Source organism: Manis javanica, chromosome 10, assembly GCF_040802235.1.
Source record: "Manis javanica isolate MJ-LG chromosome 10, MJ_LKY, whole genome shotgun sequence".
Classification (NCBI taxonomy): Eukaryota; Metazoa; Chordata; class Mammalia; order Pholidota; family Manidae; genus Manis; species Manis javanica.
This window is the reverse complement of record NC_133165.1, coordinates 25,035,235-25,057,425: the sequence shown is the minus strand read 5'-3', so window position 1 is coordinate 25,057,425 and position 22,191 is coordinate 25,035,235. Positions and strand designations below refer to the sequence as shown.

Below are 22,191 nucleotides of genomic sequence, written 5' to 3'. Positions count from 1 at the left end.
GAAGTCCAGGGCCATAGGGGCCAGGCTCCCACTGCCCCATGCCCGAGCTGGAGGCATGGGGTGGGGGGAAGGCTGGCCACCTGGCCTGGAGGGGCCGGCAGAGGGTGGCTCTACAAGGCCAGTGGGAGGAGAGTGAGGCGGGGTCAGTGGCTGGTAGCCTGTACTGGGATGAGACCCGGGTCCATGGCCTTCCTGGGGGCCTCATGGCCTTACCTGTGAACCACAGACTTGGGCGACTGCAGAGATGGCCATTTTTCTCACCTCTCCTGCTGTCCCTGTCCCCTCCTTTCCCAGGAAGAAAACAGACAGCTTCTGGCTCAGCAGAAGTCAGCCTCCCAGTCAGACTTGCACGATGAGGAAGTCTCACCCACTCCTCCAAACCCTGTGGTGAAAGCCCGCTGCCGCCGAGGGGGCGTGAGCGCCGAGGTGTACACGGAGGAAGACGCCGTGTCCTATGTGAGGAAGGTGGGCCTGTTCCTGGTCCTCAGCCTGGAGTCCCTTCTGGTCAGAGGGTGCTGCCACTGTGGGCGCAGGCCAGCCTGAGGACCCGGGGTCCCTGCAGCCCCACGTGGTTCCGTGAGCCATGCAGGCTCAGGGGAGGGACGGGACTCCAGGCTGTGTGTGGGTGGGGGAGAGTGGGGCCCTTTGCTCTGGCCTCTGCAGGGCCCAGGGCCCTGTGGGAAATGCCCCCCGTGTCACTGCCACTGGGTCCCCACCCTCGGGACAGGTGCTCAGCCCCAGCACCCGCCTTGTCACGGTGCACACTGTCCCTGTGTACCTGGCCTGTGCAGGACCCACCTCCCTGTCCCTCCCTCCCTCGGAGGCCTGACGTCCGGGAATTCCCCCAAGTCAGGCTTTAAATTGCTATTAAATGGAAGAATGGTTGACATACTGCGCCAGGTCAGTCTTAGGTGCACTCAGTGGTCCAGGTCATGTCTGTTGGGAGACACTCAGCAGTTGGAGCCATTGCTGCTGCCATGAGGTCACCACAGTGCTGTTGGCTGTGTGCCCTGGGATGGCCTGGCGTCCTGGAGACTCACTCTGTAACTGGATGTTCCTGCCTCCTCATCCCTTCCCTCTCGTGCCTTCTCCCCAACCCCTTCCCTGCGGCAGCCACCAGCCTCCTGAGCTCATGAGTCTGCTTCTGTTTTGTTTTTTGGATTCTGCATACAAGTGAAATGATATAATACTTGTCTTTCTTGAGACTGACTTAGGGCAGCATGATGCCCTCTAGGTCCATGCCTGTCACCACAGTGGCAGACCTCCTTCATTATGGCTGAGTAATATTCCACCATGTGTCCGTACATCTTCATCCATTCGCCTATCCATGGGAGCTTTGCTTGCTTCTGTATCTTGGCTGTTGTAAATAATGCTGCGATAATCATAGGGGTGCATATCTCACATTCATGATTTTATTTTCTTCAGGTGGATTCCCAACTGTTGAATTACTAGATCATATGGTTCTACTGTCAGTTTTATTTTTATTTTTTGTATTTTTTGACCTTTTAAAAAGTTTTTGGCATTTTAAAAACTTTAAAAATTATGTCAAAATATGCATCACGTGAAATTTACCACCTGTATCAGTCAGCTCAGGCTGCTCTAGTGAAATCCCAGACAGGGTGGCTTAAACAGCAGACAGCAGACGTTCACTTCTCAGAGTCTGGAGGCTAGGTGTCCCAGATGGAGGTGCAGGCAGAGGGGTCCCTGGTGAGACCTCCTCCCTGGCTTGCTGGGGTCTTCCTTGCAAGGGCACAGTTCCCATCCTGGGGCCCACCCTCATGACCTCAACTGTACCTGATTGCCACGCTGGGGCTAGGTGTTGATGCATAGTTCTGGGGTGGTTCAGGCCATAGCTGCACTCCCAGCTCTCTGTGCACCGAGTCCATTAAGCTCACACTGGAGAACTTTTTGTTCTGCAGAACTCAAGCTCTCCCCCCACTAAACAACTCCCTCTCCTCCCCAGTCCTTAGTACTTTTCTAATCAGAGAATAAAACCCAGTACAGTGTTGTTTAAAATCTACCAGACACCTCACCTCTGTGATCTTCCTCTCCAAACTCAGAGCCGCAGACAGACCCAAATTTGGGATGTTCTGCTCAGTAACTGACCAGCACAGACCTGTCAGGGCCATCAAAACAAGGGAGGTGTGAGCAGCTGTCACAGACCGGGGGTCAAGGGGCCGGAACATGACCGGATGACTGGGGCAGCACAGGCCATTTGGGTACACTGCCTGGGAGTGTGCCAGGCTGGTTCCTCAACTGGGATGTGTGTGCCAGCCTGGTGCGAGGTGCCCAGAGTGGGCACAGAGGACTGGCACCATCCTGCAGCTCCAATATAAATCTAAACTATTCCAAGATAAAAAACCTATTTTTTAAGAAGTCTGTTAGAATTGGGGTGACTTTTTAGGGGGCTTCAGCCCTGTCACTCAGAGAGGGAGTTCTCTCTTTATAAGGGCTCTTCTGCATGCATAGGCCAGGGCCCCGACGTCGCCTCCCTCAGCCTAGGAGGTCTCTGGGCAGCGGAGCACAGAGTTGGGGGCACGTGATGGCTCAGATATCCTCCCACAGTAACTTTCATTCTAAGGGGGAAATCTTGGGGTGCTCCTGGTTGCTCAGCGATTCATGGGACACACGCCGGTGGAAGGCTGGGTCATGCTGACAGTGGGCCAGAGAGCTGCACGGCCTCCTCGCTCCTGGTTGTCCACAGGCAGGATGACAGCAGTGCTTGGTCCCTAGCCTCCCTTATAGGCTTCATGCCCATCCCACCTCCCTTTCTCCGCCACCTCCTGACAGGACGAAGGTCAGTCTTGGGTGTGGCCCCAAGCATGAGTTAAGTTGTCTTTCTTTTTATTTTTAATTGTCAAATATTTAAACAAGTATTTATTACTTTAAAGAAAGCAAGTGAAAGGGATTCAACAAAGATAGTCTGAGAAACTGGAGGTCTTTTCATATCTGCTAGAAGCCTCTGAAGCCCACCAAGCCCACCTCTAAGACCCCAGATCTTGGATGGTACTTGAGCCCCCTCTCTGGGTCCTTGTCTTTCTTCCTGAAACTGTGGTGCACTTCAAGTTGTCTGTCTTTGCCACCACCTACTAAGCTGAGTGTCAAACAGTTTGATTTTGAACCATGTCACATTTCCTGGGGCCCAGCAGGTGCCCAGAAAAACTAGCTCTTGTGGGCCCCGTGCTCTGCCCCCGGGGAGCCCACGAGTCTGACTTTGCTTGGCTTCCCCTGCAGGTCATCCCCAAGGACTACAAGACCATGACAGCGCTGGCCAAGGCCATCTCCAAGAATGTGCTTTTCGCCCACCTCGATGACAATGAGAGGAGGTAGGAACCGGGCGGGGTGGGGCGATGGCCCTCCCAGGCCTCCCTGGCCCAGGGCATGCTTGTGCCAGCCTTGGGGAGCATGAGGCCTCTAGAAACGAGTGCTGTGTGCACCTGGGCTGCTCACCTCAGACTGGGTCAGGGCCTGAAGTCCCCACACAACAGACTTGTCATAGAAAGACACTTGGGGCCTCCTTTGCCCAGGGTGTGGGCCTCATTTTCCAGCATCTTCTACATGCAAGGATCCACCCTGTCTACATGAACTCACTGCCTCATGGGAGACGGGGCTGGTACGCATGTCTGAAGCTGCTTCCTGCTTGAGGAGCTTGGTGTCTTGCGGAACGGTGATCAGGAGTGGCTGCAGGGGCTGGAGGTTCTTCCTGGGAGAGGCACTCTGAGAAGGTGCTCCTGTGCTGTGCCTGGGATTGTGAGAGCGTAGGTAATCAGAAAGATTGGAAAGTCCTAAGGCAAAGAGTGAAAGGGTCCCCTCTCATCTGGCTCCCAGAGACAATCACTGGGACTGTTCTGGGGGCGAGCCTTGGGGGTTAATTATTGCACATATCCTAACTCTCTTGTCCTCAGTTGGAAGCACGTAAGAGGTGGAGAGCATCTGTTGGTAAAGACTGGATGGTTTGTAGCAGCAATTTCCACAGGGCTGCCTGCTGGGGCTTTCATACGTTTCATTCCAGGCACCATGTGGCCCCCTGGGTGCTTGGCTCTCATGCCTGGCCTCACGGCCCAGGGGTTCTGGGCCCTTGGGGATCCTGCTTCCCTTTGTGTTCGGTGCCCCCACCTTGCTGTGGCCACATGGAGACAGAGCAGTTGGGGGTCCTGATGGGGGTGTCCGGAGGTTCCCCTGGGGGTACAGTGTGGGGCTCAGAGCTCCACCCACTCCTCAGAGTCCCAGTGCCCAGGAGCGCAGAGGCTGGCAGAGGGGCCGGTAGGCTGGGGGCCCCCACACTCACCTGGCCCGGCTCACCCCTGCCTCAGCTGGAAGCTTCACGTCACTGCCACAGATGTGGCCTGGCCTCACAGGGTGATTCTGGGGAGTCGTGTGGCAGACACACCCATCTGTCTCGCCCTGAGTGTGCGTTTACACACACACCCCTAAAGGCAACACAGGCACGCCTCCCACCATGCTTTGTTTCGACTATGGCTAATGCGCACAGTACAGTTTGCTGTTTAACTCATTCTGGGGCCCTGCCCGGGGGCATTAAGCACATTCACCGCTCCTCATTTCCAGAACCTTCTGCCACCCTGAATGGGAGCTTCACACCACACCAGCCCTGTCACCTCGAGTCCACTTCTGTTCTGTGGGCTGCCTGTTCTGGGCTCAGAGATGGGGTCACGTGGCATGTGAGCGCGCACGCTGGCTCCTGCCTTGCAGCATGCCCTTGAGGTCCATGCGTGTGGGACGTGTCTGCGCATCCCTTTCAGGGGCCAGTGGTACTCCATGTGGATCTGCCAGTTAGTTTGTCCATCGGTTAGTGGACGGACACTGGGGCTGCTTCTGCCTTCGGGTCCTCATGGGCGTGGGCTCCAGGCTCTGGGTGGAAGCCTGGATCTGAACTATGGGCCATGCCACTCAGTGACTCCGTGTGTGACTTTGAGGGGCCACCAGTCCCAGCTTCTATTCTGGCCCTTCCCTTCTGTGTGGAGCCCTGGTGCCCCTCCCAGGGGCCTCCTGGGTGCAGATGTGTTTAAGTCTCTACACATGCCCTTTTGAGGCCCCTCCTGGCTCCTAGGCACAGGCTGGTTCAGGAGAGCTATAGTTTAGGGCCACCCTGGCCCAAGTACAAGCTGGATCCAGGCCATCCCAGCTGCATGCATACAGGAAGTGCCCATGTGGGGTCCTGTGCCCTTGGCCCTAAGTTTCCAGAACCACATGGCTCCCTCTGCCTAGGATTTTTCTAGATTTGAGAGCCAGGTGGACAAGAGGTGGAGGAAGCAGATGGTTGGACTAAAAATTCCTCTCTGCAGGGCCAGCTTGGAAAGCTCTCATGGGGCGTGTGTGTCTGCCTCGGGCCTTTTGTTTTGCACACAGGAAAACTCACTTTCCATAGTGAAGCCCAGTGGGCTCGTTTTTCTGGCCATGGCCTCTAAAGAAACAAGCTGATGGCTCAGGAAGCGGATTCCAGGGGGAGTGGGCTGGGGAGACATTGCCTCTTGACCCTTCACATGATGTCTCTCCTGTGTAGATCCAAACACTGCTTTTTCCAGTTTACTAGAAGCTAGGTTAGGCCTTTGTCTGGGCTCGGCTGTGGTTTGGCGAGTGTGGCATGATTCTTTCCAAGTTTGCAGGGTGTCTGGTGTGTCTTGACTCAGAGGCTGCCGGCTGCTCTCTCTGTGTCCCCGCGTGGGTAGAGTGGAACAGCATACTCCACCTTTGCAAATAAATGCACACCTGTGTGCTTAATGACCCCACCTGTGAAATTCAGGGTTAGGGCAAACGTCCCTGTAGCCACGGGCTGTGGTCAGGGTGTACTGTGTCTTCCCTTCAGGCCACTTTCAGTTTGTGTGCAGATACTTAAGCTCAGGAAGAAGGGGAAGAGCACGTGTAAGCCCTTTCCTTTAAAAGGACATAGTTGTGGGGCAAGGCCACCAGCCCTCTGGATCGCGGGCTCTCTCTTCCGGGGCAGCAGCAGCATTTGTAGTTGGCATTTCCTGAAGGCTTCCTTGGGCCTAGGCTGACCTCCCCTCTGTGAATAGAATGGGGTTGTCCCCACCTGGGCTGCACTGCTGGTCAGAGTGGAGCCAGGCTTCCAACATGGGTCTCTGGGGCTCCCAAGCCTGTGTTTAGGAGGAAGGAGGATGGGAGAGCGGGTAGCTCAGGCATTGCTGTGAGAGGTGGGGTCCCAGTGTCCTGGGGGGTGCCAGGACTGCATGCAGCTTGCTGGGTCTTGGGAGTGAGAAAGGACCAGGGGACTCCAGGGTGCTGAACTGGGGTGGCCTCACACACACACACCACAGAATTTAACTTGCATTGTGTCACAAGTTATATAATATCCTTTGGGCCTCAGTTTTCTCAAGTGTCAAATAAGGGAAATAAAACCTACTGTGAAGATGGAATGCAGTAATGTCCTTGGGTTTATCATACCCACCCCCACTGTCACCACCACCCCACATCACTGTCAGCGCCACCACCACCGTCACTTGTATTACCACCATCAGTGTCCTCCTCACCGTCATAGCCAGCATGATCTTTCTGTTCCTTTGGCTCTGGGGAGGACAGGCCATCTTGGTGGGCCTTTCCCTGGGTGCTGCCCCTCTAGCACTGGCCCTGACATCACATGGACCCCACAGCCCGGCCTCACTGCACTCACCCAGCACTTCATCTGAGGAAGGAGCTAGGGTGGCTGATGTCACGTTCTGCTCCATCCCAGGCCCAGGTAGGTGAGCGGGCTCTGCTGGGCCTTGAGACATGGCAGGAAGGACTCAGGGAGCCCAGCTTGTCCCAGAGTACAGGGGTAGTGTTGAGGCCCGGACACACAGCCAGTGTCCCCAGCGAGGCTGGAGCAGGGCGTCCGTGTGCTCTGAGAGGGGCTGCCCCCTTCACAGTGAGATATTCTTGTGAGGGTCCCTGGGGAGGTGGTGGGTACAGACTCTTGTTTGGTACAGCTGCTATGAGCAAAGGCAGATCGTTCATCCTTCCTGGGGACGCTGGGGGCAGTTACTGTCTAGCCGCAGAACCAAACAGCCTCAGAGGGTAGCTGGCAGGTGCTCCAGAGCCCTGGGATGTGCCATGACTCCCAGCTTGGCCCCAGGGGTATATCCCAGGCCTGGGGGAGGGATGTGGGAGCCCCTGGGTTCAGTCAGGTCCTTTCCTGTGTGCCTCTGTTAGGGTGCCTGGAGACGGAGCATCGTTGCGCCCCTGGGAGCCAAGAAGTGTGGTAATTGGGAGGCTCCGTGTGTGTGGTGCGGCAGTCCCGGCTGCAGAGATGTACTTTTGGTCTCAGCCAGGGCCTCATTACTGGAGCTGCCAGGCAGGCGAGGGCATCTCACCCTGGGGCATCTTCCTGGCAGCGGCTCCTGCTCCGCGCAGCGCTAATTAAAGTGGGCCTTCGGCTGGATCGCCATGCCATGGCTGCGCAGCTGTCTCCTGTTATCTGCCGCTGGCTCTCTTCCTCCCCCCCGCATATCTTTGCAGTCTGTTCTTCCACAGATTGGCTGGGGTCCCCAGGTGATGGGAAAAACACACCCGTCTGCTGAATCACACCAGCCTATGGGGATGGCTGAGCGGCTCCTGGCCGGCCGCTCCGGCCCCTTCTCCCCCCCCCCAAGTCCCCCCTGCCTTCCTCTGCCTTTGGGACTTGCTGCTTCCCTTTCAGGCAACACTAGAAATAAAATGAGTGTTTTGGAAAACACAGGGCCTCATCGGAGGAGATGCTTAATGGCTTGAACATGCAAAAAACTTGATTTTCATTTTGCACAAAGCCAGGCTCCCTCTGGGCAAAGGAGACCTTGCGGTTAGCAAACCATAGGCCACATGAGCCTGGCAGGCTCAGGAGCTGATGTCAGTGGGAGGCCGAGGTCTGGGACGTGCTGTGAGCCAGCCCCTGGGCCCTGGGCCTCACACACAGCGTCTTGTTAGAACAGTGCAGGCTAGCACTGTTAATGGTTGGGTAGAGGAGGCATGGAGGCACAGAGAGGTTAAGCAAGCTGCCCGAAGCCACCCGCGGGGGCTGGGAGAAGCTGGAACTGGGGCCCCGTAGGACAGGACTACCCTGGCTAACCTGCCCCTATCTCGACTGCACTGGCCAGGGCACTGACGTTCTGGGAAAGGCAGCAGCCTTTGGAAGAGAGGAGCGGTTCCTACGTGCCCAGAACTTTCTGGCTAATAGAAAGTCCTCTGGCTCTATAAGTAGAATTGTGGTGCTGCTCTGGTTCTCTGTGGGGTCTTTGAGAGGGTGGCTAGGGCTGGTGTCACCTGGGCCCACAGGCTATAGTTACAGTGCAGCCCCTCTGATCACAGGGTTTGGGGGGAGAGCTGGGTGGCCTGCCTGGGGTTTGGGGGTGTGCAGTACCAGGATGCTGCAGACCCCACCATACGCCACCTTCTTACAGTCACAGTTCCCCTGATTATGTCACCAGCAGGCTCCTCTAGACGGTGATCCGAGACACCTCCAGTACCTGCCATACAGGTGGGGACACTGAGGCCCAGAGGCTGGGGATGGCCCAGCTGCCCTATTGCTCATGGGCAGGAAGTGGGGCCATTTCTTCAGAGGGTCTGACGCACGCTCTGCACGGTGCCCCCTGGTGGTGTGCTGACCCACTGCCCCCCTCCCCATAGTGACACGGCTCCAGGAGGAAGCTGCCCTGGCTTTCAGACCCAGTGGGGCCACCTGGGTCCTGGCTTGGCTCCTGTCTTGAGCTGTGGCCTCTGAAGATAGGCGAGTTGCCTGCCCACTGGAGGGTGAGGGATTCTCCAGCCAGCTGGGGGTTGGGGAGGTTGCAGGAGGAGGTGGGGGACAGGTAGGTGGCCCTGGAGGATTTTGACCACCCAGACTTGCCCCCCTGTGGGGACTCCTCGGAGCCATCCAACGTCTCGTCAGAAATGTGGGTACATCCCCCATTTTTCAGGTGGGGAAACTGAGGCTCAGAGAGGACAGGTGACTGGCCCAAGGTCACACAGGACCCTCTGAGAGGAAGTCCTGCTGAGCAAGAAAGCTGGGCACATGTGGTGTAATGCCAGCTAATCCTGCGCTTTGCTTCAGAGCCAGGCACTCAGCCGAGAGCTCTGGTTCTCTCCTGGCCTTAACTGCCCCCTGTGAGTGTGAGCAACGAGGCCACCCCTTGTTCCAGGTTTGGGCTGTGGTCACTTGCCCCAGTCTCACAGCTGGGCTGGTGAACCCCGTTGAACTGTGCTGCTCAGGACCCCAAGCGCAGCCTCCCCTCCTGTCCTCCTCAAGACCCCTTCCCAGTGGGACCAATATTCAAAGAGTAAACGGTGCTTCCCTGGGATGTGGTTGTCCCACTGGCGTCTGTTGGATGCTGTGGGGTCACCGGGGAGGAAGAGACCCACTCGCACTGCCGTGCCGCAGCCCCTCCACCGTCTCCAGGCCTGTGCATCTCCCCACACGGACCCTCTGTCCCTGCTGCGCATCCCTCCACCCCCCAGGTCCTGGCCCCCACCGTCTGTCCCCGTGGATGTGACTCCCCAGGGACCTCCTGTGAGGGGATCACAGTGTGTGTCCTCCTGTGGCTGGCTTGTCTCCCCTCCCTCAGCACAGCATCCTCTGGGCACATCTGCCCTGGGGCAGGTGCCAGTTTTCTTCCTTTTTAGGATGAATTATTAACTCATGGACCCCATTTTATTTATCTGCTCATCGTTGATAGACAGGCTTTCATTTTTATGTTGGGAGGCGAATCCATCCTTTCTATATGGCCTCTAGCATTCCCGTGAAGGCCTTCCATACTCAAGACAATAAATAGATGCTCTCGTGATCTTTTCTGGAAACTTCCCCCTTTTCTTTCTTTCAGTGATTAAAAAAAACCTTGATTCATCAGGAATTTTATTTTGGCTTAAGGGCTTGTTTTTCCCAAACAGCCAGTCATGCAAACAGTACTCACTAAATTGAACACTCTCTGCCTACCGATCCGAGCTTCTTCCCTGAAATCCAAGTCTCCATGTGTTTGGGCTCTGCTTCAGGGCTGTGCTGATCTCTGAACACTCTGTCAGTGGGGAGCTGGGAGGCGGGGCCAGGAGTGTGTTTCTGGAAGGTCTGTCAAGAAGAACATAGGCCCAGGACTCAGCAGGTGCTGGGTGGCTGCACGGGGGCCCTGAGGATGTGGGGGGCGTCCAGGGAGGTGCACTCAGGCTTCTGGTGCAGGGCCACTGGGATGGCGTAGGGGAGCCCAGCATGGGGGTTCTGGCTGGGCGTGTTGGGGTGTGTGTGTATGTGTGAGTGTGTGTGTGTGGTTCTTAGACCAGAGAACTTTTTGCACCTGATGTCATGATTCTTTTGGTTATTTTTGGTGATTGTTTGTTAGGTAAAAATGACTGCAAGATACCATTTTAGAGAAATCTTTTGTCGTGAAAAATCTCAAACTATACCAGGAGAGCACCGTGTAGCGGGCCGTCCAGCTTCCTTGACACTGGCTCATGTTCTGTGTGGCTCCATCTCTCTTCCCATCCAGGCCCCCCAACCCTGGATTATTTGAAGCAAACTCCCAAAGTCAGATATCTCACCTGTAACATTTCAGTGTAAGACTCTAGTTTTAACCCGGTTTCTTACCCTCATGATCACACCACCTTGAATACGTTCTCTGGGAGTGTGGGTCTCATTCTTGAGGTCGGCGTGGAGCAGCTCTGGGCGTCTGAAGGGGATGTGCGCTCCCTTCTGCTGGTTGGCGCCCTCGCAAGGCTGGCCTGTCCTGGTGTTTTGGGTGGGCATTAGCACCGTGCCGTGAGCTGGTCTGGATGGGCAAAAGCAAGAACCCTCCTGATCCTGGATGGGGAGGATTTTTCTGGTTCTGCATGTTGCTGCTGAGATGAGCCTTCCCTGTGCTGACCTTGCGGGTGACAGCTGGTACGGCTTGTCCTTCAGGAAGAGCAACAGTTGCTAAGTGTCAGGCAAACAAAGATGTGCTTTGACTCCAGAAACAGCTGTAGGGAGGACACGCCGCCTCCTTCCAGCTGCTAAATCCGACATTTCAGACCCTGAAACAGACACTTTAGCCCTTTGGCACCACTGGGTGCTTCCTCTCCCCTTGTCCCTGTGCCCTGTAACTTATTTTTTTATGATAAGAAAATACTTTCTTGCCTCTTGGCTGTAGACACCAAGTCCGGTTTCCGTGCAGTGTCTTCATGCGTGCATGGTGCAGGCCTGTCGTCTCAGCAATAAAGGAACCTGTGAGGTAGGGTCATCAGTACCTCCAGGGCCCAGAGGAGGGAGACTGAGGCTGGAGAGACACCTGGGCATGCTCTCACCTGCCTGGAGATCTGTCCTCAACTCTGAACCATAAACGGCACTGGGAGGTGTGCACTATGATGGAACCGACACCCATCCATGAAGTTTGCGGGCATTTGGTGAGGGTCTCCCCTACAGGGTTGCTGCAGAGGGCTAGAGGGGCCGCGTGAAAGATGTGAGCAAGATGTCCTCTCCCCGCTGTTGTATGCAGCCTCGTCCTCATGGAAGAGACAGTCAACAAGATAGACAGTGGGAACGCCCCATGTCTGAGGCGGCACTGGGTGCTCGGGACAAAGGTATGCAGGGGAGGGGCTGGGGCTTTGGAGGAGGACACTGGGAGGTCTGACTCAGGAGGGCGTCCGAGGGAAGACCACAGGGATGTCAGTTTCGGCGTCAGATGGGGGCCTCTGCGAGGCCTGAGGGGCAGTCTGGTGCGTCAGGACGGAGGTTTCAGCAGCGTCAATCTAACCCTGTAGAGGACAGGGGGAAAGGACAGGCCCGGCCTGGGAAGCCAGCTAAGAGGGTGCTTTGCTAGCCCAGTGACACCGTGGCGTCTTGAACCAGGTGGTACCCCTGGAGGCAGCACGGGGGCAGCTAGCCTTACATGTACCAAGGCTGGGCTGTCTAGTTCCAGCTGGTTCAGTCCTGAGGTTACCTCTGGTGCTGGGTCCCCTCTGTGGTTATGGGATTCCTTGGATGGGGGGATGGTGGTGGCAAGCACTAATTATAACACTGTGTTAGGTGTTGCGGACAACTCTTTTGCATTCCACCCCCCTCCCATCAGTACCACATGGCTTGGGAAGGGATCAAGTCTACTGGCGGCTTTAGGAGTGGCCCTTTTTCAACCTGGTCTGGCCAAACCCATTTTCAAGTCACTATGACTGGATTCCATGACACAAGTCTAAGCAGGCCCCTTGGGGTCCCCAGGTCCTCTCTAGTAGTCAAGGAGCCTGGCTTTGCAACAGTCCCATGAGATCCAAGAAGAGGCTCACTGCAGGCTTCTGGGAAAGGAGTCTGCCCTTCAGAGGGAGTCCTGGAAGACAGCCCTCGGTCTCCTTCTGGACAGTAAGGTGTGTGCTGGGACACGGAGGCAGCCTAAGGACAAGGCTGCCATTGCAAAGGACAGAAGTGGGCAGGAGCGGCTCCCTGAGGGCAGTGAATTCTGGGTCAGACCTTCCTTGATATTCCCTGACATCTGACCCTGTTCCTGTGGCCGCTCCCTGCGTGTCCCCTTCCCTGAGTCTGGGCATGGCTGTGGCTTGGGCCAGTGGGATGTTAGCAGGTGGACGTGGCAGAGGTTTGAGTAGCCCTTGGTGGTGGGGATGGTCCTCCTTGGAGCCTGGCCGCCATGCTGTGAGGAAGCCCCAGTGGTTGTGTGGTGACGTTCACACGGAGGGCAGTAACCCCGGCCACCCACCCGCCCGGCCTCCAGTGGACACCGTGGGAAATGGGGGGCTGCCCAGGCATCCTGTAGAGTCAGGAGGAGTCATGAATTGCTGTGTTAAATCATTCTGTTTCGGGATTTAACAATAGGTAACTGAAATACCTCATGCCAGTTACTTGGGCCTATGGTCCCTTATCAGATGTCCTGGAGTTTTCCCTGCTGGCTCAAAGCTCTTTTCCTCACAGGGACTCGGCAGCCTGCTCCCACTTTGGGGTGTGTGTGTGGGGGTCACAGCTTTCACTCACCTGGTACAGAAGCCTTATGTCACCAACCATGGGGACAAGCAGACCCTCCTTTTAAATGGGGCACTATGACCCAGGTTTTCTGCGTGCTCTGTGCCACACCCTTGGCACTTGGGATTGCAGAGCCGGAAAAGTTCATGGATTTAGGCTTCCCCGATTTTGGAATTAATGCACCACTGCAATTGTTATCTTAAAAGAGCAGTGGTAGGTTGCGATTTGGGGATGGCCAGCCCCTAGGGCTGGGCTCTGGGCCCCACTCTGTCAGGCCAGTGTGAGTGTGACTTTGGACTTCACTGCTCTGCTTCTGCTCTCCCCTGGGTGTGTGGCTGGGAAACTCCTTACCTGGGCCTGGTGTCCTCATCTGCCATTTGGGGACCACGTGGTGATGCCCCTGAGGTCACCACGTGTGTGAAGCGTGCAGTGTCGTATATGTTCACAGCGTGTCAGGGTGTCATCAGCGTGAAGAAGCCAAGCAGGTGTTTCAGGTCCTTAAGGTGAATTCCCTCATCTTCCCCTACGGTGACACTGTGGCTTCATAGAAGCTTTGATCCAGTGACACTGTCTCAATCACCGTGGCTTCATAGAAGCCTTGAAATCAGGTCGTGTAAGTCTCTCACCTTGTTCCTCTTTCTCAAAATTACCTTGGCTGTTTTAGGACTGTTGCCTTTCCATATGAGTTTTAGATAATTCCCCACTTAAAAAAGCCCTGCATTGAATTTATACGTAAACTTGATACAGAAGTGGCATCTTGGCAGTATTGAGGCTTCTTATTCGTGAACATGAAATGTGTCTCCATTAACTTTGATCTTTAATTTCTCAGCAATATTCTGAAGTTTTCAGGGGACAGGTCTTGTACTTCTTTGGTAAGTGAATCCTCCCGAGTTTCGCTCTTTTGATGCTGTGAAAAACACAGTTTTCTTAGCAGGGCGGGCTGGCTTTGGTGTGGGTGTGGTGTGGTGACAGAGGCCACCGAGGGGCCATGGGCCAGAGCAGGGGTGCCCTGCCGCAGGGAGGGCATGGCCAGGCCTGGCGAGGTGCGCCAGGAGACCCCCTCCCGGGAGGCGGCTAAACCTATGCCAAGAAAGCGAGCTCCTGTCAGTCACGGCCAGGTGTGCCGTCTCCAACCAGGGAGCTGGGCGAGGTCTCTGAGCTCGTCTTTAATCATGTGAGGTGCGTCCCCTGACCTCTGCAGGTGCCCCTGGGTGTGAGGGGGAAGAGCTATCACACTGCTGAACACTTGCTGCACTGTTTATCTGGGCACAGGCCAGAAATTTAAATTAAGATGTGCCAAGTCTAGGAACTCACAGGGGTTTCTGAAAATATCTCAGGCTCTCATTCCCAGGCCCATTCCAGCGGGGGCCCGCAGTGCGCCTCACCGGCCTGGCCCGGGCACTCAGACTCTGCCTGCCATAGTGGGCCAGCGGATTCAGGCTCCTCAGGGCCTCCTCCTCCAGGAAGCAAGGAGGCAGCGGCCCACAGAGCAGAGTCTGCCACGCTGGAGAGATGCTCGAGACCAGCTACGTCCCAGTGAGGCCCTGGTGTTGGGCCCCCTGCCCCAGCTTTGTGTGCCAAGCGTTGGCCGCACCCTCCCGTTGCCTGCTCTCCGTCCTCTCCAGATGTGTAAACATTTCCCTTTCCCCTTAGTTCCAGGGGGTGTTAAGCATTCTGATGGAATGATTCTGAAGAAGAGCCGTGAGGCTGCCATCCGCGGGGGCAGCAGGAGGAGTCGGCCTTGTGCCAGGGTCGCCCCTGCTTTGCATTAAAACTTTAGCACGTCCTCAACAATGTGTTCCTCAGTTTTGCCCATTTTAAAACTTTATGTGAGTAGAATCATTCTGCTTGTGCTCTTTTGTGCCTTACATTTTGCTTAACATGTTTTGAGATTCATTTATATTAAGAATGTACTTGAAGCTCACTCATTTTTTTGAGGTGAAAAATCTGCATCATGTAAAATTTCCCATTTTCATGTGAACCATTTTGTACCTTCAGTGTTGGGCCATTATCGTCTCTAGTTCCCCAAAATTTTCATCCCAGAGGGGACCCTGTGCGTTGGCAGTACCCCACCCTCCCCAGCTGCCCTAGCCTTCAGCCACGAATACGCCTCTGCGTGCATTTGTTCCGGCTCCTTCACGCTGCAGCTGTGGTCTCATGCCTGGTTTCTGTCATTTGACATGTTTCCCAGGTTCACAGTCCCTGTAAAGCATCAGAACTTATTCCTCTGTACAGCTGTGTCACAGTCCACTGTGTGGATACTCCATGTTCTGTGTCTGTCATCTCTTGACGGACATGGGGTCGTTTCCACCTTTCTGCTCTTGAGAACCATCCTGCTGTGAACATCTATGCACAGGTAGATGTTTGGACACCTGTTTTCCATTCTGCCTGGTGTGTGCAGTCCTGGGTCTGAGGGTAGCTCATGTCTGACCTCTGAGGAGAGAGGTTTGTCCGCTTCTGTGGGGCATGGTGTGCAGGTGTTTGGGCACGTGTGGCTGACTTGCCGTCCTCCCTTGGTGGGCGTCTGCATAGATCCCAGTCTTTGGCTGCTTGAATGGTGGTGTCTCCAGGGCCTCGGGGGCCCAGTTTCTCTAGGTACATCTCCAGGTGGGGCCTGCTGGGGGTCAGCTCCATGCCTCTGCAGCTCACGGGGAGACGCTGCTTGCTTCCTGTGAGGCTGTGACTCCCATGCCTCCACATCCTCACCAACACAGGATGGCCGGGTGGTGATTTCTCAGTTGTCATTTTGGCCACTGTGTGCCGCCCTCTCTTTGTGGTTTTATGTTTGCATTTTGCTGATGATTAATATGACTTTGCCTCTCTCCGTGTGTTTCTTGCCTGTACAACCTTTTGCCCTTTTCTTCCTAATTCATTTTAGGGGCTCATATTTTACACATAACATCTCCCAATTTGTGGCTTGCCTTCACATTCTCTTTATGGTACCTTTTGATGAACAGAATTTCTTCTAATTTTTGAGGTAGTCAAATGTACTGCTTTTTCCCTTTAAGGTTTGTACCTTTATGTCTTAGTCAAGGATGGCGAAGTCCTATCACTGCTGTGATTATGAAGATGGTCTGTGCGATGTTAGGAGCCTTATAGTTTTGTCTTTCCTCCTAGGCGGCCGCGGCTGTGCTGTGACACTCCGCTGTGCTGCTTCCAGCCGTGCTTTGTCCCAGCATCTCACGCCTCGGCAGCGTGAGCAGGTATCTGGAGGGGACTCAGCAGCAGGTGGGCTTTGGGAGCTTCTGCAGAGCTGAGGTGGCGCTGGGAGACGATCGGTCCACTCACATGGACTGCGCTTGGAGTGTGGTGAGGTGGCCCCTCCACACCAGGCACAGATGGCCCCTGGGACCCGAGCCTGAGGAGGCAGGAGCAGTCTCCCCAGGGTGGGCAGCTGATGGCCTGATGGCATGTTGGTGGTCTCTGAGGGAGGTTGGTGGTGTGCACCATGCTGGGGCAGGTGGACTCCAGGCCAGAAGACAAAATGGCTTTTTGCAGGTGTAGCACTGCCCGGTGTCCGGAAGAATTTAAAACTGATTAAAAGTGACAATTTCTAACTAGGTGACAGGTGGACAGGTGTTACTGACTTGCTAGGAAGGATGAGCTGGCCACCCTCCCCAGTACCCTCCTGCTCCCCAGAGGCCCTCGCTGTTACCCTGCACTGCACACGTCCACCTGGGGACCCTGTACTCACACCTTTGCACACAGATCCCGACAGCAGACATGCCGTTCACAAATGCTCTTCATCTTTCCGTTGCCCTTGGTGATTGTTCCAGATCTCTCTGATTGCCCTGGATTCCGATACATGCAGAGGACAGTGAGCTGCCCCCAGCAGTGGCTGTGTGGTGGTGAGGTGGCATTTGCCCACAGGGCTCTGATGGGCATCCATTGGTTATGAGCTGCCCTGAGGCACGCAGACCCAATGGGGCCGTGGCTTCAGCTTCTTGCCAAGCTCTTGCTGATCCTGGAACTGGCTTGGCCAGGGACGGGCTCCCCACATCCTACTTCTCTGTGCTGGCTTGGTGCCAGGTGGCCTTGGGCCCGTGGCACCCTTCCCTGGGCCTCAGGCTCCATGGCTGTACACAGTGCTGTGTGGCAGAAGGCAGGCTTGCCGCCTGCATCTGGACACAACAGCGGGCCTTTTGACGAGCAGGTGCACTTAAAATCAGAATCTGCCATCACTGTCATGTAAAAACCAGGTGGTGACATGGAAATTGTGGGTTTCTGCCTTCTTCTGAACCCTGGAACGTTACACAACCCTGGGTCCTTGTTCCACATGGGCCGTGCTACTCTCTACAGAAGGGGTGTGTGCTCCTGGGCCCTGTGAACTGCTGGGGCCTGTGGGTGCTGAGTTTGCAAGCTCTGCCTGTCTCCACAGTCCCCAGGGCACCCCCAGCTGCATGCCCAGTAGCCTGTGGCATGCACCCGCTGCAGCAGGTAGGTGCCTGTGACATGAAGCTATGGCCGAGGAGGAGGGGGAGCGTCTGATCTCCTGGACTAGCCTCTGAAAGCCGCTCATCTTCCAGGATCAAGGTTCCCGGGAAGTTAAAAATAGTCACGATAGAATCAAATGACTGAATTGGCCCTGTTTTCTCCCTGTACCGGAGTCGTAGGACACTGATAGCATCAGGGGAGACCACCCACCAGGTGTCCACAGACCTCAAGTGCACACCCACTGGATGTCCCCTGCCAGGGCCCGTTGGGCTGGTCGTGGAGCATCTGCCCTCATGTCCCCACAGGAAGGCCACCTGACAGGGGGTGTCCCCTGACTGCCGGCACTTCTCAGCTGCTTGCCTGTTGGGAGCCTGGCTCACCCTCACCAGGCTGGCCCCAAGCCTGCCAACCCCACTCCAAGGCCTGAGCCCGGTCCTTTGAAGCAGCCCCGGGGGCTGCTGATTGGTTCAGCAGCCATGGACGGGAAGCCCATGGAGCCCTGGATGGAGATGTTTTCACCATCCTGCAGACACGTGGCCGCGTTCTCCCCACCCACGTGCTTGGAGTCGGAGCCTGGTGGCTACAGTGGATCCATTGGCCTGGATCCTGTGATGGATCTGGCAGCCCTGTGGGTTCAGGACGAGTGAGATGCCTTTTACGCTGGAGAATGTTGCCTGTCCTGTGGGGGAGGAGGCAGGAAGAAGGCAGCTGGGGCGCCTCCGGGTCTGTTACTCTTCACTCCTGGCTGTGGACATGAGCTGCAGAGGGGGCACTGGTGAAAGGGGCTGCTGGCTGTGAGGTTCAGCAGTGGGTCACACCTACACTATGGCCATGCATCCTGTGGTAGGAGGGTGGCTTGGGGCTTCCAGGACATTGTGTCCGCCTGGGACTAGTGCTGGCTGTGGGCTGTAGAACTGCAAATCTCAACCCCACCCCAAGGGGCTCAGACCTGGGCCTAGCTGGGGCACACCAACCATTGTACAATCCAGCATGGGCACCACAGAGCCCTTGGTGGGGGTGGGCAGGGGCCTCCAAGGACTTCCTGGAGGTGAGGACAGGGCTGTTCAGGTGAGGAGATGACGAGGACATGGAGCTCAGCTACCTCTGCCCCAGTTAGGCAATGATGCCGTTTCATACCCGGGAGGCCATGCTTTGGACAGGTCCTGCCGTGAGCGGCCTTCCCAGGCCCCTGTATCTCCTCGCTGGCTCCTCAGCTGGGCCTGGAGCCGGCCACCCAGGCCTGACTGCCAGAATGAAATCCTTGAAGAAAGATCCAGAATCTGAGTCTTGGGTGACAGGCCCTAGGAGGGGACTCCCGCCCAAGCAGTGCAGAACCTGGAGTGGGCGGGGCCTCTCTGGGCTACCAGGCAGTGCAGCCCATTGGTGCTGAGGCTGTGATAAGGTTTCCAGCCTGGGCTCTGCTAGCGTGGGGCAAAGGGGCCCTCTTCCGCCTCTGGCTGGCCTTCCATAGGAACCCTGTGTGCTCTGGGGGTGTCTGGCTGGCAGGGAGGCTGCGCCCTGCTGATGGCTAGCTGTGCAGCAGCACTGGCCCCCTGGAGTTATCCTTGCCAGGAGGTGAGGAGGAAATGGTTTTCTCATTGTCCCAGTGGCCACAGCTGTTACCCTGCTGTGGGGTGAGGCAGGAACAGGCTGGCCCTGTGTCAGCTCTCCGTGTGTTTGTTGAATGAATGAATGGCCACCAGAAGCCTCTCGTTCCCCATCATCTGTGGCAACTGTCAGGGGTGACCCCAGCGCTGACTGATGATGGGAGCTTGAACCTCCCTCGGGCTGCCCCATGGGTCCCAGGACATGGGCGTGGGCTGGGGGATGATGACCTCTTGTGCAGCCCCTCCCAGATCTCCTGCTGCACCTCAGGGGGCATCGTGCCTCCTGGGAGGGGCCCCAGGAGGATCCGTCCTGGGGTGCTCTTGGAGCTGCATCTAAAGTCACTGTCAAGCCCAAGGCCACCCAGATTGTCTCCTTTGTTATCTTATGGAGGTTTCATTGTGTTTTATAATTAGATCTATGATCCATTTTGAGTTAGTTTTTGTGAAAGACATGAAGTCACTTTTTGCTTGTGGACGTCCAGTACTTCAGCACCGTTTGTTGATAAGACTGTCTGTCTTCTCTCCATTGGTCAGCCTTTGCATCTTTGTCAAAGGCCAGCTGACTGCAGTTGACCTTGACCACATGAGTTTGAACTGCGCAGGTCCATTTATATGTGGATTTTCAATAACTATATGATATCTGTAATCATATGTAAGGCAGCAGATTCCATGGGTGATGTGGACAATAGAGAGGGAAAAGGAGAAACATTGTGTGTAGTGGCCCCTGTGGGGATCACCACAGCCTTGGCATTATCAGCGCCACGCTCTAACCTGCTGGTGTTTGGCCTGCAGAGAAACAGCGGAATCTGAGAGGAGCTGAGGAGCCAAAGCTGAAGTTAGGCAACTCACAGGAGGGAGGCAGGAAACTTCCAAGTGTATCCCTCCCAGCCAGGCCTGACCCACCTGCAGGCAGGTGTCAGCCCTGGAGGGGCCAGCAGAGCACTGATTGGCCCTCTGTCTGCTCTCTGTTCTCTGCTGGACCCTATGCCTTACCATTTCTTTTTTACTGCTCATTCTCTGTTGCATCTGAATGAATTGACCTATTTTATATACAGTGGGCTAACAGTAGTTACGTTTTGGGGTCGTCAAAATTTCTATGCAAACTTTTACTTCAAGGGAGTCAGTGCCCTTAACTGCCATGTTGTTCAAGGGTCAGATGTATTTATGGGGGTTATTTCTGGGCTCCCTGTTCTATTCCATCGACCTGTTTGTTTCTTTTGCCAACACCACACTGTCTTAATGGTTGTAGCTTTGTAGTAAATCTTGAAGTCACATAGTGAAAATCCCCTTTGTTCTTCAGTATAATGTTCGTTATCCCAGGTCTTCTGCGTCTCCAAATAAACTTTAGAGTCAGCTTGTCAATGCCCACAAAATCATTTGCTGGGATTTTGACTGGAATTGAATTGAATCTATAGATCAAGTTGGGAAGAACTGACAACTTGACAATACTGAGTCTTCCTATCCATGAACATGGAATATCTCTGCATTTATTTAGTTTTATTTTGTTCTTCAGAGTTTTGTAGTTTTCTTCATATAGATCTTGTGTATATGTTATTCGATTTATACCTACATATTTTGTTTTTTGGGGTGCTAATAAATGGTATTCTGTTTTAAATTTCAAATTCCACTTGTTCATTGCTAGTGTTTAGAAGCAACTGAATTTTGTATATTAACTTTGTGTCCTGCAACTGTGCTATAATCACTTATTAGTTTCAGTAGATCTTGTTGTTGATCCTTTGGATTTTTTACATAGACAATCATGTCATCTGCAAACAAAGACAGTTATGTCTTTCTTCCCAATCTGTATACCTTTCATTTTCTTTTCTTGTCTGATTGCATTAGTAGGGCTTCCAGTACAGTGTTAAGTAAGTGGTGAGTGGAGTATATTTAGTTTGTTCCTAGTCTTTTGGGGAAAGCATCTAGTTTTTCACCATTAGGTATGATGTTAACTGTAAATTTTTTGAAGGCAGTCTTTACCAAGTTGAGGAAGTTCTCCTATATTCTTATTTTTCCAAGAGTTTTTTTTTTATGTGTGTGTGATGGGTGTTGGATTTTGTAAGATGCTTTTTTTTTACATCTGTTGAGATGGTCATATGATTTTTCTGCTTCAGCCTTTTGATGTGGTGGATTAGACTGAATTTTGAATGTTGAATCATCATTGCTCTCCTGGAATGAATCCCACTTGGTTGTGGTGTATAATTATTTTAATACAGTATTGCATTCAATTTGCATATATTATAGTGAGGATTTTTACTCCTATGTTCATGAGATATTGGTTTGTAATTTTCCTTTCTTGTAATGTCTTTGTTTTTGGTGTTAGGGTAATATTGTCCTCACAGGAGGAGTTAGAAAGTGCTCCCTCTGCTTCTGTTTTCTGGAAAAGATTGTAGAGAGTTCGTATAATTTCTTCCTTAACTTTTTGGTAGAATTCACCAGTGAACCTACCTGGGCCTGGTGCTTTCTGTTTTGGAAGGTTAATAATTATTGGTTCCATTTCTTTAACAGATAATATTGTCTATTTCTTTTTGTGTGAGTTTTGGTAGATTGTATATTGCAAAGACTTGGTCCCTTTCATCTAGGTTGTCAAATTTGTGGGCATAGGTTTGTTCAGGGTCTTCCTTTATCATTCTTTTAATGTCCGTGGGATCTGTAGTGATGCCTTCCCTTTCATTTCTGACATTAGTAATTTGTGTCTTCTTTCTCTGTCTCTCTCCCTCTCTGTCTTAAAAAATTTTTTTTGTTTTGGTTAGCCTGGCTGGAGGTTTATAGGTTTTTATTGATCCTTTCAAAGAACCAGTTTTAGTTTCTTTGATTTTTCTCTATGAAGTTCCTATTTTAAATTCCACTGATTTCTGCTCTAGTTTTTATTTCTTTTCTTTTGCTTGCTTTGGATTTAATTTGCTCTTCTTTTCCCAGTTTCCTAAGATAAAAGCTTAGGATATTGATCTTAGCTCTTTACTCTTTTCTAATGTATTTAGTGCTATAAATTTCCTCCTAAGCATTGCTTTTGTTACATCCCACAGATTTTTATAAGTTGCATTTTCATTTAGTTAAAAGTATTTTTAATTTCTCTTGAGCCTTCCTCTTTGGCCTGTGTGTTATTTAGATGTGTGTTGCTTAATCTCCAGATATGTTGGGATTTTCAAGCTATCTTTCCGTTACTGATTTCTAGTTTAATTCCACTATGGTCTGGGACCAAATGCTGTATGATTTATATTCTTTTAAATTTGTTCAGGTGCA

The 22,191-nt window shown here is 53.7% G+C and overlaps 1 protein-coding gene across 6 annotated transcripts in view; it reads left to right on the top strand.

Annotated features, from left to right (window-relative positions):
* The window catches only part of PRKAR1B (protein kinase cAMP-dependent type I regulatory subunit beta), an 85,714-nt gene that overhangs the window by 25,430 nt on the left and 38,093 nt on the right, over positions 1-22,191 (top strand). For all 6 annotated transcript variants that reach the window (XM_037008981.2, XM_037008949.2, XM_073214888.1 and 3 more), the window contains 2 exons: positions 295-465; positions 3,235-3,326. In XM_037008981.2, the coding sequence (XP_036864876.2) occupies positions 295-465; positions 3,235-3,326 (263 nt within the window). The remainder of the gene's footprint in view (positions 1-294; positions 466-3,234; positions 3,327-22,191) is intronic.